This window comes from Platichthys flesus, chromosome 18, assembly GCF_949316205.1.
Source record: "Platichthys flesus chromosome 18, fPlaFle2.1, whole genome shotgun sequence".
NCBI lineage: Eukaryota > Metazoa > Chordata > Actinopteri > Pleuronectiformes > Pleuronectidae > Platichthys > Platichthys flesus.
The window spans coordinates 12,451,139-12,465,866 of record NC_084962.1 but is presented as its reverse complement, the minus strand read 5'-3'; the positions used below and the strand labels follow the sequence as shown (position 1 = coordinate 12,465,866).

The following is a 14,728-nucleotide window of genomic DNA, read 5'->3' as shown; positions in this document are numbered from 1 at the left end:
GATAAGATTGCTGACTCAGACAGGTGCAAAACGAGTTGGTGTAATCGAGAGAAAATAAAAGCACGTGTCAAAATCTCAAGAGTACTGTTGGATAGTTGATCTCGGAGGGTCGCCCGAGTATGAGTTTGTAGCTCATGTTTTCGCCTCAATTGGCGTCATAAACACAAATAAAAAGACAGAACACCATGAGCGCTTGTGCCAACGTGTACTTAATAAAAGAAAATAAATATATATCCATAAAACAGTTATGATACTTTTTTACCTTTACTTGTGACGCCCACACACCAAGAAGTCTGCATGAGTTTGGAAAAGCTGTAAAACCACAGAGTGCACCACGTCTCCATTCATCATTAGAGCAGCTGCAGGAAACACAAGTTCAACTTTTAATGCACAGACTTTCTGCAGGACTGGAAAAGATGAGAACAAACTACACACACTACATGTTAAGATTTAATTTTGAGCATCCGTGAGTCCAAACAAGGAAAACTAAATACACGCTTTCTGCATCAGACACAGATTTGACACAAGCGCTATAATATTTCTATTAACGTCTGTGTATCGCTGGATGTTCCTTTAAACCTGATCTTAAGAAAACAAATGAACATTCTTTGAATTCTTAGTCTACATATCCAGACTGGTATATATATATTTTTTTTTTCACAGCGTTGTTATCGTGGCTTATTATTCCTGGCAGGGACCCTCCTGTCTTTAAGCACCGTCTGGGCCTGCACCATGTGTGTTGGTGCACTGAGTGACGTCCCTGGCTGCCGTCCTGCAGGCACACAGGAACTCAGCTGAAGGTCCACACCGAACAAGGGGAAAACCTCTGTCTTGTCTTAATCATGGCAGCCCAGCATCCTCCTGTTTTATGAAATCAGTCTGCACGTTGGTTCAGTTCTGCTTTATCGACCCCAAATGTCTCCCTCCATGTGCAGAGGAACCGTGACACACCAGACCCCCCCGTCCCCGTCCCCTTCTTCCTCTCGACCTCCCCTCATAAGCGAGACATAAATCACGGCAGAACCAAATTAGAATCTAAAAAAAGGAACAGAGTGGGGTATTTTGACGAGCCTTTAATAACTCAGCTGCCCGGTCTAGGAGGAACCGTTGAGGTGGCATTGTGCAAAACCAAAAACCAAATTGTGCCTTAGATAATTGTAGGAATAATAAAAATACGCCCTGGGATGTAATAAAATGTGCACAGGAGAATGGGCTGTTTGTGACCAAGTGCTCCTTGGTTAAAATTACGCTAATATTCATGGTTCTGCAATTTGAGGATGACCCCGAAAAATTATGATTTTATTACATTCATCACATTATATTGAGCCTAGTTGCGACCTTGTTATTGTAATGCACAAACTGTAATAGGGCTTCAAGTTGGTTAAACTTAGAAACAGATGTTCACCTGCTACTCTTAAACTCAACTTGTAGATAAGCTTTGTTTTGAGTTGTTACACATCATTTCAGAACACAATTTCAAGTGAACATAATTTCAATTCTGTTGATGTTGACTGATGTTTTTACAGTTTCTACTCACGTGTATTCCTCGTCTTTACCAGCAATGGCAAGTTTGTAGGTTCATCATTGAATCAACCTGCAACTAGAGGAGATTTTGGCAAAAAATATCACAAATGAAATTGTAACGGAAAAATTTAATCTACTACTAAACCATAATGTTACACAAAAGGTGAGATGGCAAACACAAATTGGTATTGTGTTGTGTATTTTTTTTATAGTAGATTTGAAGTTATGAGTAGTTTTCTAAGAGCAGTCCAGATGGATGCAGTTAGATGTGTCCACACTAGAGGGAAGCAGCAGGAGGAGGCAGCCAGGTCAAGTTTCTCTGGAACTCTCTAGAAGCAGCACTGGAAATGATTGTTTTGTGATTGTGTTTTGAAGTTTCTACGTTTCATGAATCTAGTCACCTGTTAATTAAGGAGTGTTTAAAAAAAAATCAAACATAGCAGCTTTTGAGAAACGTATCAAATACTGTATGTGTGACGACCTTTGAAGATGTACTTATTGTGTTTTATGTTTCTATGTTCATTGTAAGCACCAACAACCAAAGCAAATTCCTGGTAGGTGTAAACCTACTTGGCAATAAAATACTTCTGATTCTGATTCTGATTCTGATACATTAAACATCCTCAGCTCAAATGACAGGAGTTTTGCTGACTGAGGAAAACATTGATGGTTGTTCAACAACTGCTGGGATGAATCGGTGAAAACAACCTTTTGGTTACAGGATGAAAAATAAAGTTTATTCAATATCATATATACAGTAGTAACATAAGGGTTTTTAAAACCCATTCTTTTCCTTTAGAAAAGAGGAAATGAAGATTTTTCTCTGAGTTGGAAAAAAGGGAACAAAACTCATACGGGTTTATATAATTACTGTTTTATAGGAGGAGAACTGTTTTAGCTGCTGGTTATATATCAGTTAAATGTTTTATTTCCCTTTTTCTGTAGCTCACTTAAGGCAGTGGTTTGGTATGAGAGGAACAATTTATGATTGCTACCATATTTAATAGGGTGTTGGTTAAATTAATAATTTGCTTATTCTTGGGTTTTACAATTATCTCTCATAATAAACATCTTCTGAAAGTTATCACGCCCTAAACCACATCCTGTATTTAATGACATAATCCCACGTAGTCTGATTTGAGGGATTTAAATGAAATGAAACTCTGGTAAAGGTGACAAATAATAACATGAGGGGCAGTGTTTAAATCCTTCCTGCCACATGTTCCTGATCCTGGAGTCAGGACCAAAGATAGATCTGAGGGGGTGCAGATGAATAAAGGTCAAAATGAAGTAGTTATACTTCTGTTGCACAAGATTGTATTTTTTGTTTTTAAAGACTTTTCACCAAGGACGTTATAGTTTAAACAGATTTGGACCAAAATAGGAAAATGGGCCTAGAAATGTGGGGCTTTGATCCGGATAAAGGGACGGATCCAGGAATCAGTTTTCCACTTCCTCTTACATTGGCAACTTCTGCCATTTTCTCAGGGAATAATATATGACTCTTGATGTTAAAAACATGTTCATACACGTTCTGCCATTGAAATAAATGACAAAAACAAAACAAAACAACTTTTACACTGAGAGTGGGTCAACACAAAAACAAAACACATAGCAACTTGTGAGGAGGGGTCACAAGCCCCCAAAAGAAGTTGATCACAATACTGCATCACAGGCTATAAATAAGTGATTGTATGCATTTTATTGTTGCCCAGGGCTCTACTTTCTCACAGAGGTTAGATTAGGTGTGTGTGTGTGTGTTTACATCCATCACTTTATTTATTCCATGCGCGTGTGTGTGTGTGCCTCAGATGAAACTTTCCTCTCCTCCAGCCAGTGTGTATGTTTTCTTTTTTGTGTGTGGTTGCTAGGGGTGGAGCAAGAACGAGCCCAGCGTGTGTGTGTGTGTCCTCCTCTCTCTCTCTCCCTCCCTCTCTCTCTCTCTCTCACAGTATTTTCACCATGCTTACGTCTGGGCCAGCAGTTCCGCATTCCTCAGCCCTCACACACTGGCTCGCTACTTAAACGGGGCTGATGCAACGACTCGGGTTAGTCCCAAAACCCACATCCTGACTCCCGCACCGTGCCCGCTGCTGCTGCTGCTGCCGCCGCGGAGCTCCTGGACGCCTCTCAGGTAAGCGTGCGTGCTGACTGACGCTATTTCTCGCCATACCCCCCCCCCCCCCACCCCTCTTCTCTTCTCTTCCCTGCTTTTATTGATTGTTGTTGTTGTTATGCTAGTTGTTAGCTTAACCCTGCTGCACATTTGCATATTCCTGTGAGATACTTTCCTCTCTGTTCTTATCAGCTTCTTGTATATTTACATTTTAACAGCATCAGCCGAGTCTCTGCCTGTCAATGGAAGCGGTCGTGCTTCTCCCTCACTGCCTGTAGGATAATAGAACAAACTCTGGGAATCCATTCGTTTGGTAGTTTTCCGCGCTCCGTGAACTACGGCTGTTGTTACAAACTGTTGTAGCAACTGTCCCGGTTTATTTACAGGGTCGCTAGCCCCCCCACCCCCGTTAGCTCAGTGTCAGTTAGCGTCGGGAGGTGTTTCCATCCTCGGACTTGTTCATGTCAGTGTTGCTAAACGGGAGAGGTGTCGGTGAAGCCCCCAGGGAGACGCGTTATGTAACAACACACACGCCTCACTTGTGTTTTTTAAAGTGGCTACATGCTAAAGCTAACGTCACTCCGGTGTGCCAAACTCCAGGGGCGGATCGAAGATTTTTCGAAGTCAGGGGGCGGTAAGGGGGGGCCACGATAATATGCTAACGTTGCCAGCTGTTATTAAAGTCTGTTAACATCAATATAAGAGGGTGTGTTTTACACTAAATGGCTGTTAATAGTCTGAGGGTTCATTAGTTTAGCAGTTGCTCTGATTTTTCTAAATCAGGAGCCTTGATTTACACAGAGGAGCCAATTATATAACCAACATCCATGAACTTATTTAGTAACGTGCACATTTAAATAATTCCATGTTAATTGTTAACTCTACAGCTGTGAGCAAAGCCAAAAGTCGTTTAATGTATTTTGAAAATTGTTCATGTTCGAGCTCATTGTATCTTTATAATAATATTAAAAATAATAATAACACAAAGTCCTATTCATTTCTAGTATTGGAAGTAGTTCATTAAAAAAAAAAGACTGCTGACAGTACAAGGGCAGTTCTTGGTATTTAAAATAACCATGTAAAGTAAAGTTTGTTAGAGGTGTTATGTGGTGCTTCTTGTCTAGACCCTTATGTCAGTGTTATCGGCTACTTCATCCATTTAATGTACCTCTGGAGGAGTAGCTAATGGGCCATATCAGCTAATTAAAGCTAATAAATGTATTAAAATGTTATCGATCCTAAACTTAACTTATAAGTCAATCACTGCATGCAGCTGTACAAATAGCTGATTTACAAATTGTCTTTCGTGATGGTTTAGATCCAGTAGTAATAATGTTTTGGGCTGGTGCTAAATTAATATATTATTATTTTTATCATCTCTTCATCAATCAATTTTGCTCCCAACAAAATCGGTCCCATCACAATTGGTAAATCGTTTGGAAATAGTCATCAAATAAAGCATAACATTCTCACTGAGAAACAGGAACCTGTGAGTGACCTCGATAATAGATAAACAGTCAAAACTTTTTCCTACAATCGATAGATCAGGATGAATAATAATAATTCCACTGTGAATAACAAGAATGATTTTATTATCTTCCTACAGCGTCCAAACACGGTTGCATCATTGACAGAAGACGACTGACAAGTTTCCTCTGAGTAAGTATTTAGCTGTGGATTTAGATTGAGCTAATCAGGGATGCTCTCTAGAGTATCACCCTCTTGTCTTGGCACCGCTTAGAATTCATTTACATCACTTAAGTGTCTAGATGAACATCTCAAAACATTAAGTGATGTAAACGAAGGGGGAAATTTATTTGGCAGCTTGTTGAGTGCAGCCAGGAATGTGCACTCAGATCGGCCTGTATCGGTAATCTTTTCCTTGGCCCATCCTACTGCTCATTCTTAGTATATTCAAGATACAAGATACCGGACCAGGGAACCTCTGTGTGTGTGTAAGACTCAAATGGGAATTTAATCAGATAAACAGACCTCAGTTTTACAATCCTTCTTCATCACAGCAGTAGTTTGTTTTGGCTAAACTGTTATTATGAAAAATATCAGGGTCTTTTAAAAGTTGCAAGGTTTGTTGTGTAACAGTAACTCTATGTAGACCAGTTGGAGCTCCAGTTATCTGCCCTTGCTGGCCCAAAGGTTAGAGGTCAATCGTGGAATGGGAAATATGACAGGCAGGGTTGGATCATGTGTGTGGGTTTGTGACTTGCAAGTTCAGTGTTTTCCTACACGGTGAGTGTGTGCTCTTCCACTGGTGCAGTGCCTGCTCACACAGGGGAAACTATGTGAGTGTTCTTTATATATATCTACATGTGCATTTCCTTTGTGTCTTGATCTGTGCTTGCGTGTGTCTGAGTGAACAGGCGTACGTAGCGGAGGGTTTAAATGCCCCAGTGCCTGCCCGGACACATCCGTAGGATGGTTTCTGCTTAAATGGAACGCTGCAGTGGATTAATGGGGAAGGGCTGGCGAGCCGACAAGTAGCGCAGGGCCGACAGGGCTGAGAGGCTGGACGTGGGCGCACAGGGTTTATTTTAAGTAGAAATGCCTTCCAGTGCGTCTCTGGAGAGCTGGAGTTGCCAAGCTGCACCCCACCGCACTGAATAGACAGCAGACGCATTGCAGGCGAGCAAGCCAACTATGCAACAGCTCGGCTCAGTGATACTAATACTAATGCTGGGGGAGCAGCTCCTCACCGCCGTGGGTATCACATTATCAGTATCACATTGTAGTCCCCATAAGCCTTTCCACATGGTTTGTAAAAACAGCATGTCAAGACAGACTAGATGTACGCTGTGGAAGTAAATACCCAAATGTCCAAAGGTGTAACTGAGAGGAGCCATTAAAACCTGTGTTTGTATGAAAAAAGAGCAAAGTAAAAGCTCCTCTTAAGACGCCTGCTCAATTTCTTTTGTATTTGAAGCCAGTTTTGTCTGTTTGCACAAAAAACAGTGTTGTCACTGAAGGTCAACCTAAACACTGACAGAAGCATTGAACCTGGGTGCACTGCAGACACGGGAGCTTGTTTAATCAGAGCAAGCATCTGCCTGACGTCGGGATGAGGACATCTCAGAGTACAAAGTATGAAACAGCATTCAAGTGACGACCACATGTTACATAATGAAGGCGATTGCCTCACCGGGGGTCGTTAGATCAGAATTTCTGTCCTCGGTTGACCAATCTCTTACTGTCAGGGATTGCACAGTAACTTAGGTTTGTCATCGCCATGATCTCCATACATTTGAAACGGCTTATGTCTGCATTTTGTATTTCGATTCATTTAATCCACGTCTGAGACGAGCCAAAGCTCCGGGCCATGCAGAGTCTAATCCTGACTTACAACGCGGAGGAAAATAGTAACATTATAATAATTCAAGCAGGACCACCCAGATGCAGAATATAGATGTGTGGCTGTTTTAACGGCTTGGAGCAAGTTGAGCAGGACGACAGCCAAGGATCACATAGTGATGTTTGAATGAAGGCCTATAAATTTCTCATTCTCCGGCTGATGTCTGCAGTAAAACGCAACAGTTGAACTTCCTGCTCTCTTGTGTAATGTCACTGTGAACAGAAGATAACCTCTGCGTGCACTGCACTCCCACTCCCAGACATCCAGACTGTAATTGTGAGGAGGAATCAAGCTCGATCATCATCATTGATTGTGAGGTGAAATGTTTAAAATTGTGCTGAATTGCTCTGGGAATGTTTTTCTGTTCATCACAAGAGGAATTTCGAAAGGTTCCTTCTATTTGTGGCAGCTGTTGAGCAGATACGATCGGCCAAAAGAGAAATGAAAGTTGAAACGAGCAGAGATCATATTTTCTGTTATGATAATCACTTCCACTCCCACACACGATCCCCCTTGAGGTTCGGCGGCCAGGGATTACCGCCAAGTGATCAGAGCAACGGCCTTTTATTACAGCGTCTCCACTCTTCCCTAGCCTGCGTCCTGCCTTGTCACTCCAATGAAAACATAATTAGAGGTCGGAGGAATGCAGATATTTGGACTGTCCTGTCCTCGAAGGAGAGTCGGTGCCAACTTCCCCGGTTTCCCTCAGAGGATTGCAAAAGACTTGTAAATCAACACGCGGCCTGACTGAGTGCAGACGGTAATGATGATGATCGCCGAGACCTTGGCCAGAGATGGAGAGAGTATGCCTTGGCCCGAGCCTCCGTGCTCATTGTTCATTTTCAGCAAGTTGAAACGGCAGAAGCTATTTGCAAGAGTTTTGCAAGAAGCTGGTGTGTGGACCACACAGTGCTTGAATAGTCCGAATCGAAAGCACCCTGATAAAAAAGTGGTCAAATAACATGTGAAAAGTGTCCATGTCTTTCCTTGAAATGCCACGAACCGGTGACTCGAAGTTGAGATGAATGGTTGCACAAAAATTCAACTTCTAAAACAGCAAGAAACGACTCCTTACTTCTGCCTTCAGTCAACAAAATGAATGCACTGCTGTTAGCGGACTCCCATTTAAAAAGCAACAGTATATAAAGATAATGAGAAGCCTTTGAAATCCCCCCTGTACCCCCCCCCGTAACTCTCATTCACCATCTCTATAGGGGAGGAGGATAATAAGGCCTCCAGTCGTGCTGCTGGCGTTGGCTAAGGGGCCGAATTCCTCCGAGCAGCTAATTGCTCTCAGGAATGACTCAGGAAATGGACACATTTTGTCGAGCTGAGGACAGATACAGCGTGCCAGCATAGAAAGCAGCGGATCATATATATATATATAGGATGCATTGATTGCCTGCACATTGGCGTATAGGAACCCTCACTCTGACACGCTCCCTTCACACACACCTCCAGCTGTCCACAGCTCGCATGCAGCCAGATTAGTTTTGGGCTGGAGCCAGAACCTGTGCTGACCACGGTTCCTATATTTCATAACTTATACATGACATTTCTGCTCCCCGCCCTTGGCCGCAATCTCCTCTCCTCTCGGTGCGCCCCGAAGAGGCCGCCGTGCCCACATCGCCGCCGCTGCTGGGGCTGTGTAGGTGTCTTTGTCTGAGGCCAGCGTGGGCCTAAAAAGCCGCGGCACTGGCTTTTCTGCTCCACTGCAGAAGCACAGTAACCGTGTTGCATCATCAAACCTTGACCACTAATCCTCGGCTGCAGGCTGCCACTGCTGCTGACAGGAAACAAAAAGTACGCCTGTTTTGAAAAATTGTAAGAATCACTTTGACTCATGCTTTTGGGTATAATTATAACGCATCAGCGAACTTCCCCCTGTGTTGAGACGTCTTCGGGGTTTCATGACTTGACAGGGTTTTGAATTTGCAAGGGGGATTTTCAGGCGCCTGTGTGGCAGGTTGAAAGAGAGGGGAAAAGATTTATCATAAAACACACTTTCTATTCAACTTAAAAGTGAAAGCTAAACTCAAAAGTGAGGTACGTTGATAGTCTATTATCTTCTTTAATAGCATGACTATAAATTGTCTGGAACTCACTTTTATGTCTCATAAATGGGAAATCTCGCTTCACACGTCATTTCACCTTTGTTTCGGAGGCCGCGGGCAAAGCTACTATGCTGTGGCTTTTTGATTTATGCGATCTGATGTCATGCAAATCTGAGGTTCATGTTCTGAAGTAGACGTCTGCCTGTGTGCGTGTGGCGAGGTCTGGACTCGGCCGCATGTTTCGACAGGCCTCGGCGAGGAATGGGGTGTCCTTCCTCTCAGTGCGTCTGACTGAGCAGGGTTCAGTTAAATCGTGCTGAGCCTGAGCCCGTCTAACACACATAAAGTTAGATTATTCCTGATTTGACTTATTTGTCCAGTGTCTGTTTTCATCTCTAAAAAAATATATTCTGTTTGTCCAGGACGGAGCCTAATCCGAGCCTGTGTACCCGTCCTCGGTGTCTGGCCGGCTTGGATATTGGACTCCATTTTGGCTCTCAAAGCAATTCGCTCAGTCATTCCTAATGGGTGCTTCAGTTCCTGTGGCTGTGTTCTTGGCCCAGGGGTTAGTTTGGATTGCATCTTTCAAAGTCCAGTTCAGTTATTGGTGAGCAAAGAGCAATATAAGAAAAGAAAAACATGGCATACTCTTCAGTCACATGTCGAGGTCTTGTGCTGCTGTCGGCCAGATTTTCGATGCAGCAGGACACATCTATCACATCTAATAATCACGCCTGGGTTGTTTCTGCAAGTTCAGAGGACGCTGCTTCATCATGGAGTAGTTGAGTTACTTCAGTCCTACATCTTGTGTTGCTGTCTGGCTGTATTTTCGCTCTCCCCTGCACGAGCTGCCATATGGTTCGGCTTGTTCTTCGACAGCCTCCCTGCAGAACGAGGAGGCCTTGGCACCTTCCATTCCTCCACCTCTCCCGGGAGATTCAGCGAGAGTGAATTTTGTCTGAGAGAGATTTTTTTTTATACCAGGCCGGTCTTGCTCTTTTCCTCTCCAGTAAAAACAACAGGCTGCTGCCAAGTGCAGCGTAAATGGGGAGTATACATACAGTGAGAGAGCGAGAGGGAGGGAGGGAAAGAGGAAGAGAGGAAGGGAGGGGGTCAGTTGGGATTTAAATAATAAAATGCCTCATTGGACACTGGCTCCACACACCAACTTGTCCTTGGAGCGAATAAATCACAGACTGGAGGTGGAGGAGAACGGGTCAAGAGGAGTGCAGAGATTCGCTGAAAGACCTTTGACTGGACTTGTATAACATCTAAACTTTTAATTTCATTCAGAAAGGAAGGTTGGGTCCATAGAAAACTAGAATGATACTTCTACCAAAGTTCACTTTAATTCCATCCAGCCACACCAAATGTCAAACTCTAAATATGGATGACTATTGTTATCAAGATCTCCTTAGTATTTCACTGTGCTTGATAAAGTAATTTAGTTTGAATGCAGATGATGCAGTATAAGGAAGGCCGCACCATCCACATCCAGTAAGGTGAGCTGATCTGGTGTCTGCCATGCACGACAGTAAAGCCCGGTCCAACTGTAAAAACATTTCAAGACCAGCCCATGAGCAGGGTGGAGTGCATTAGAATAAGGTTACATAACTCGGCTTTTTTCACTACCTCCTCTATGGCTTTTGTAATAGAGTGAGTCTTTCACCCTTGCTGTAAAAAAAAAAAAAAAAAAAAGATGGAGCAAAGAAAGAAAAAGTCGCGTATAACTTACAGTACAGCCGGGCCTGTCAGCCAGTCACCCACCAGCGAAGTCAGCTGTTTTTTTCGCAGCACCTCCTCACAATACACGTCTTTGTTGGGTTCATATGAGAGAGGCTTTGTTCGGCCGGTGCCCGACCTGTAGAGGTTCAGCTCCGCTTGAATATACTCAGGGGGCAAATGTGAGTTAAGCTGTTAAAATAGAAGTCGCACTGATGTCGTCTTGTTTTAAAAACCCGCTTTGGTTTTGGCCGGTTATTCTAGCCGAGCCTCTGTCAACGTGCCAGAGTCGGTGAGGCATCAGTCGTTCTGCTGTATCCGTCAAGCAGGAGCTTTGTCCAAATCACTGCAGCATCTCCCCAGCAGAAAATATGAAGTGACAGCTCAGTGTTTGCCTCTAGTACCCAGACTTCACCCGTTTACCTTTCTTACTTTCTTTGACTCGTACATTTTTCTGCATAGTCAGCGCACAGTCAATGAAATCAAATGCATTTGTCAGACTGTCTGAAAATCCTCCGTTCTGCCTCTGCCTCTCCTCGGAGATCTCTGGGATGGGCAGGGTCGGCTCGTGTTACGCTGTTCCCATCTGTAACATTTGTTTTTTATTTGGCCATCAGGAGTTTTCCAACTGTCGGTCTTACAGTAATTAGAGAGACGTCTTAATTCTCCAGCCACTTCCTCTAGGCCTGCACAGGCTCTGCCCCTCATTCCTCCATGATTACATTAGAAAAAAGTTTTAAAAGTTGCTGTGGTCAGAGCCTCTGAACCAGCCCCAAATTGTTGAAAGAGGGTGGCGGTGGAATGCATGAGTGTTACCCTCTGTCTCCTCTGAAAGAACCGAACGAACGAAAAAGCCTCTGTGTTAATCATCAGAAGCCTGGAGTGTGGAGGATCGAGCTCCACAGATGAGTGTGTCGCTGCTGACGGTGTGAAGTTTGTTTTTTCACTGGCTGCTGACTCAGAAGATAACACAGCTGTCAACGTCTCAATGCATTCTTGAAAAAGGCAACCTGTGTTTAGAGAGATGTTTGAAAACAAGAGCTGAAGACAGTGAATTCATCTTATTCTGGTGGAATTCCAAAACTGAAACTTCAGAATAAAGATAAAAGAAACTGTCGGACGGGTGCAGCGTGATAGAGGAAGGAGGGTGTAAATGTGCAGCTCATGTTACCAACAGATAAATCGTTTTAGACTTCTGGGATCCAGGTGTCGAGCTGCACATACTCTGCAGGTTTCTCTACATTTCACATGTGAAAGGTTAATTAATTTGATATTTTAGGCTGGAGTGCAACAAAAACTAGAATCATTTTAAGCTCCAGTACAAAAATTTGCTTTGAATTTTCACAGTCAGCTAATTCTTTTATACTTCCTGTCTCTCCCCACAGCAGCGGTGGTCGCCGGGTCGGACATGATGCCGGGACAGATTCCTGACCCTTCGCTGGCAGCGGGCTCCCTGCCCAGCCTTGGCCCGCTGGCGGGCATCTCGGCCACCACGCTCACCGATCAACTCAAGCTGGCTGACTTCCGCCAGCTTGGCACCATGTTGTCCCCTCTGCACTTCCTGGGGCGGCTGGGAAAGAGGCCGCTGGCCATCAAGACGGAGGTGAGAAGGAAGAGGAAAGAGGAGAAAAGGGGAAATAGTGCAGAAGTTAGGGTGTGTGAACAATGCATCGAGTCAGAGAGCAGAAACAAGAAGCTGCAAATCAAAGCAGATTATTTCATATATGTCATATCAAATATCTCTCTGACATATTTTACACTATATTTGATATCTAAAGTGAAAGATGAGAAGGAAACAAATACAGTGCAGTATACGACTGTGGTCCTTCTATTGTTTAAAAGAAGAATGTAGAAGTTTGTAGAATTGTGTAACTTAAGGTAAAGTAATTATCAGATTTTATTCGAATAATGTTTGTCTTTGTGTTTACAGATGGATGAAGACGTTGATCGGAGAAAACGGAGACGAGAGAAAAACAAAGTGGCAGCAGCGCGCTGCCGAAACAAAAAGAAGGAACGGACTGACTTCCTTCAGAGGGTGAGATCATGACTCAGCACCGATGAGCAGAAGTCGAGCAGCAGAGAACAGACTGATTCAAGTTAACCTGAGCTGTCAATTCACGTTTAAACACTTCAAACCTATCCTGAGCAAACACAATATGGCTAATTTAAGCTTGGTTTAACTAGCACAAAAACAACCTAAAGTTCTTGTAAATTTTTTGATAAAATGTTAGTGTCAGGTGTAAGATACTGAACAGCTTATTTATAAAGCAACGTCTCTGTCCAGGAATCGGAGCGTCTGGAGATGGTGAACTCGGACCTGAAGGCCCAGATCGAGGAGCTCCGAATGGAGAGGCAGCAGCTAATGGTGATGCTCAACCTCCACCGGCCCACCTGCATCGTGAGGACCGACAGCGTGAAGACGCCCGAGGGCGAGGCCAACCCCCTGCTGGAGCAGCTGTCCAGCGACGACAAGTGAAACCCGGGACACCAGGGACGTCGTGTCCCTGAGGCCCAACCTTGCCCCCGCCAAGGCAGCCATTCAAACGAAAAAACATAACTGGCAATACATTTCTAAATAAGCACTTGAGCTCCGAGCTGGAGACTTTTGGAGACTCTGCCCGAGGACCTGGGGTTTGCAGGGCGTCCTCAGTACTGCTACAAGAGCTGGCTCTGTCCACCGGACGACTGGAAACACCCGGTTTCATCTCCGCATCGAGAGCAGCTTACTGCACTGTGCCTAGTCGTTTGCCATCTCTACATAAAGGGACCAATCTAAACCATAGAGTGTGACTGGAAACAACACTGAGGAAACACACTAATATCAACATGGTGCTCTGTTACAAAAGCCCTGAGTGAACGGTGTGCCGTTGTTTCTGTGTGGAGGCCCACAAAGACTCTGCAGTTTTCCTTTGTATGCTAGCCGAAATATACAGGAGTAGAGTTTGTAGGATAAAGTACACAAATCAAGTGTGGACAGAGTGGAGGCTGTATGTTTTTGTAATGTTGATTCTTATACCCTGCCTCGACGATGGCAGGTACCGGTTGATCCGATTTGTGGTGACGCTGGCGTCATGAAAAGCACATATACACGAAAAATGTTTACACCCTTGTTGTATTTTTGGGACTGTTGTCTGTCCATTATTATACTTGTTTTATACTGCTTCTTATACGTAAACATATATATGAAATGCTCCTTAATCACTTGATGTGATTGGTCTTTTTCAACCTTTCCAGTCTGTCTCTGTCACGTCTCTCTGTCAAACAGCTGAGAACACACAGCTCAGCAGTATTTCAACGTCTGTATCTGCGACTCTGTTATCCTGAATAGATTAAATTTATTTTCTAACTACAAGAACGAACATGACTCGTCTGTCTGATGTTTCTCCAGCGAAATTGATTAAAGTCGTTGTGTTAGTTCCTCTGCGTCATGACACTACAAGTATTAAATGACAAAAGTTGTGCAATCCAGTTTTCTGGCACTGAGCAAAAGATTTACTTTCATTTGCAAAAATCTGAAAAGGTCATTGGGGCTTTTTATTTCTTCCGGGCTCGAGTATCGCAGCAGATTTATCTCCGATCTGCAATCAGAACAAACAGCTGCTGAGCGTTTAACTGAATGTATTTTTATCGTGTTTATTTAAGATGTTCTTACCTTGTTAAATTCTGCCCAAAGCCTTCCCCTGACAACCGTTATGAAACGATTGGTTGAACTTTTTATTTCACTTCTCCTTTATACGTCTTGATCTTTGGTTTTTACTGAAACACAACAACACTTTGTACCACTGCTCTTGTATAAGAGTTATTATTATAACGTAACACAACACCAGTCAGATTGTTGCCGAAGGAGGAAACAACACCTCACAGCGATTGACATTTAAGTAAAGATTTTAAAAAAACCGCCACCATAGAAACAAGTCGTGACCTTTAATAAAAAAAAATGTGACTTCT

At 43.5% G+C, this 14,728-nt stretch overlaps 1 protein-coding gene across 2 annotated transcripts; it reads left to right on the top strand.

The window, feature by feature from the left end:
- The first annotated feature begins 3,496 nt into the window (after positions 1–3,496).
- On the top strand, positions 3,497–14,139 carry LOC133973567 (jun dimerization protein 2-like). 2 transcript variants are annotated; one of them, XM_062411505.1, is made up of 5 exons: positions 3,497–3,658; positions 5,247–5,299; positions 12,169–12,383; positions 12,711–12,815; positions 13,065–14,139. In XM_062411505.1, exons 3-5 carry the CDS (start codon positions 12,189–12,191, stop codon positions 13,254–13,256), a joined length of 492 nt encoding a protein of 163 aa, XP_062267489.1. In that variant the 5' UTR covers positions 3,497–3,658; positions 5,247–5,299; positions 12,169–12,188; the 3' UTR covers positions 13,257–14,139. The 2 variants fall into 2 exon arrangements, with proteins under 2 accessions (XP_062267489.1, XP_062267488.1); XM_062411504.1 differs by having other exon boundaries at positions 3,499–3,658; positions 12,166–12,383.
- Positions 14,140–14,728: the final 589 nt, after the last annotated feature.

Bases quoted from the DNA above. Each gene is read 5' to 3' on its own strand.
- LOC133973567 (XM_062411505.1), top strand. From the start codon at position 12,189: ATGATGCCGGGACAGATTCCTGACCCTTCGCTGGCAGCGGGCTCCCTG. The intron at 12,384-12,710 runs GTGAGAAGGAAG...TTGTGTTTACAG, and splicing joins CGCTGGCCATCAAGACGGAG to ATGGATGAAGACGTTGATCG. The intron at 12,816-13,064 runs GTGAGATCATGA...GTCTCTGTCCAG, and splicing joins GGACTGACTTCCTTCAGAGG to GAATCGGAGCGTCTGGAGAT.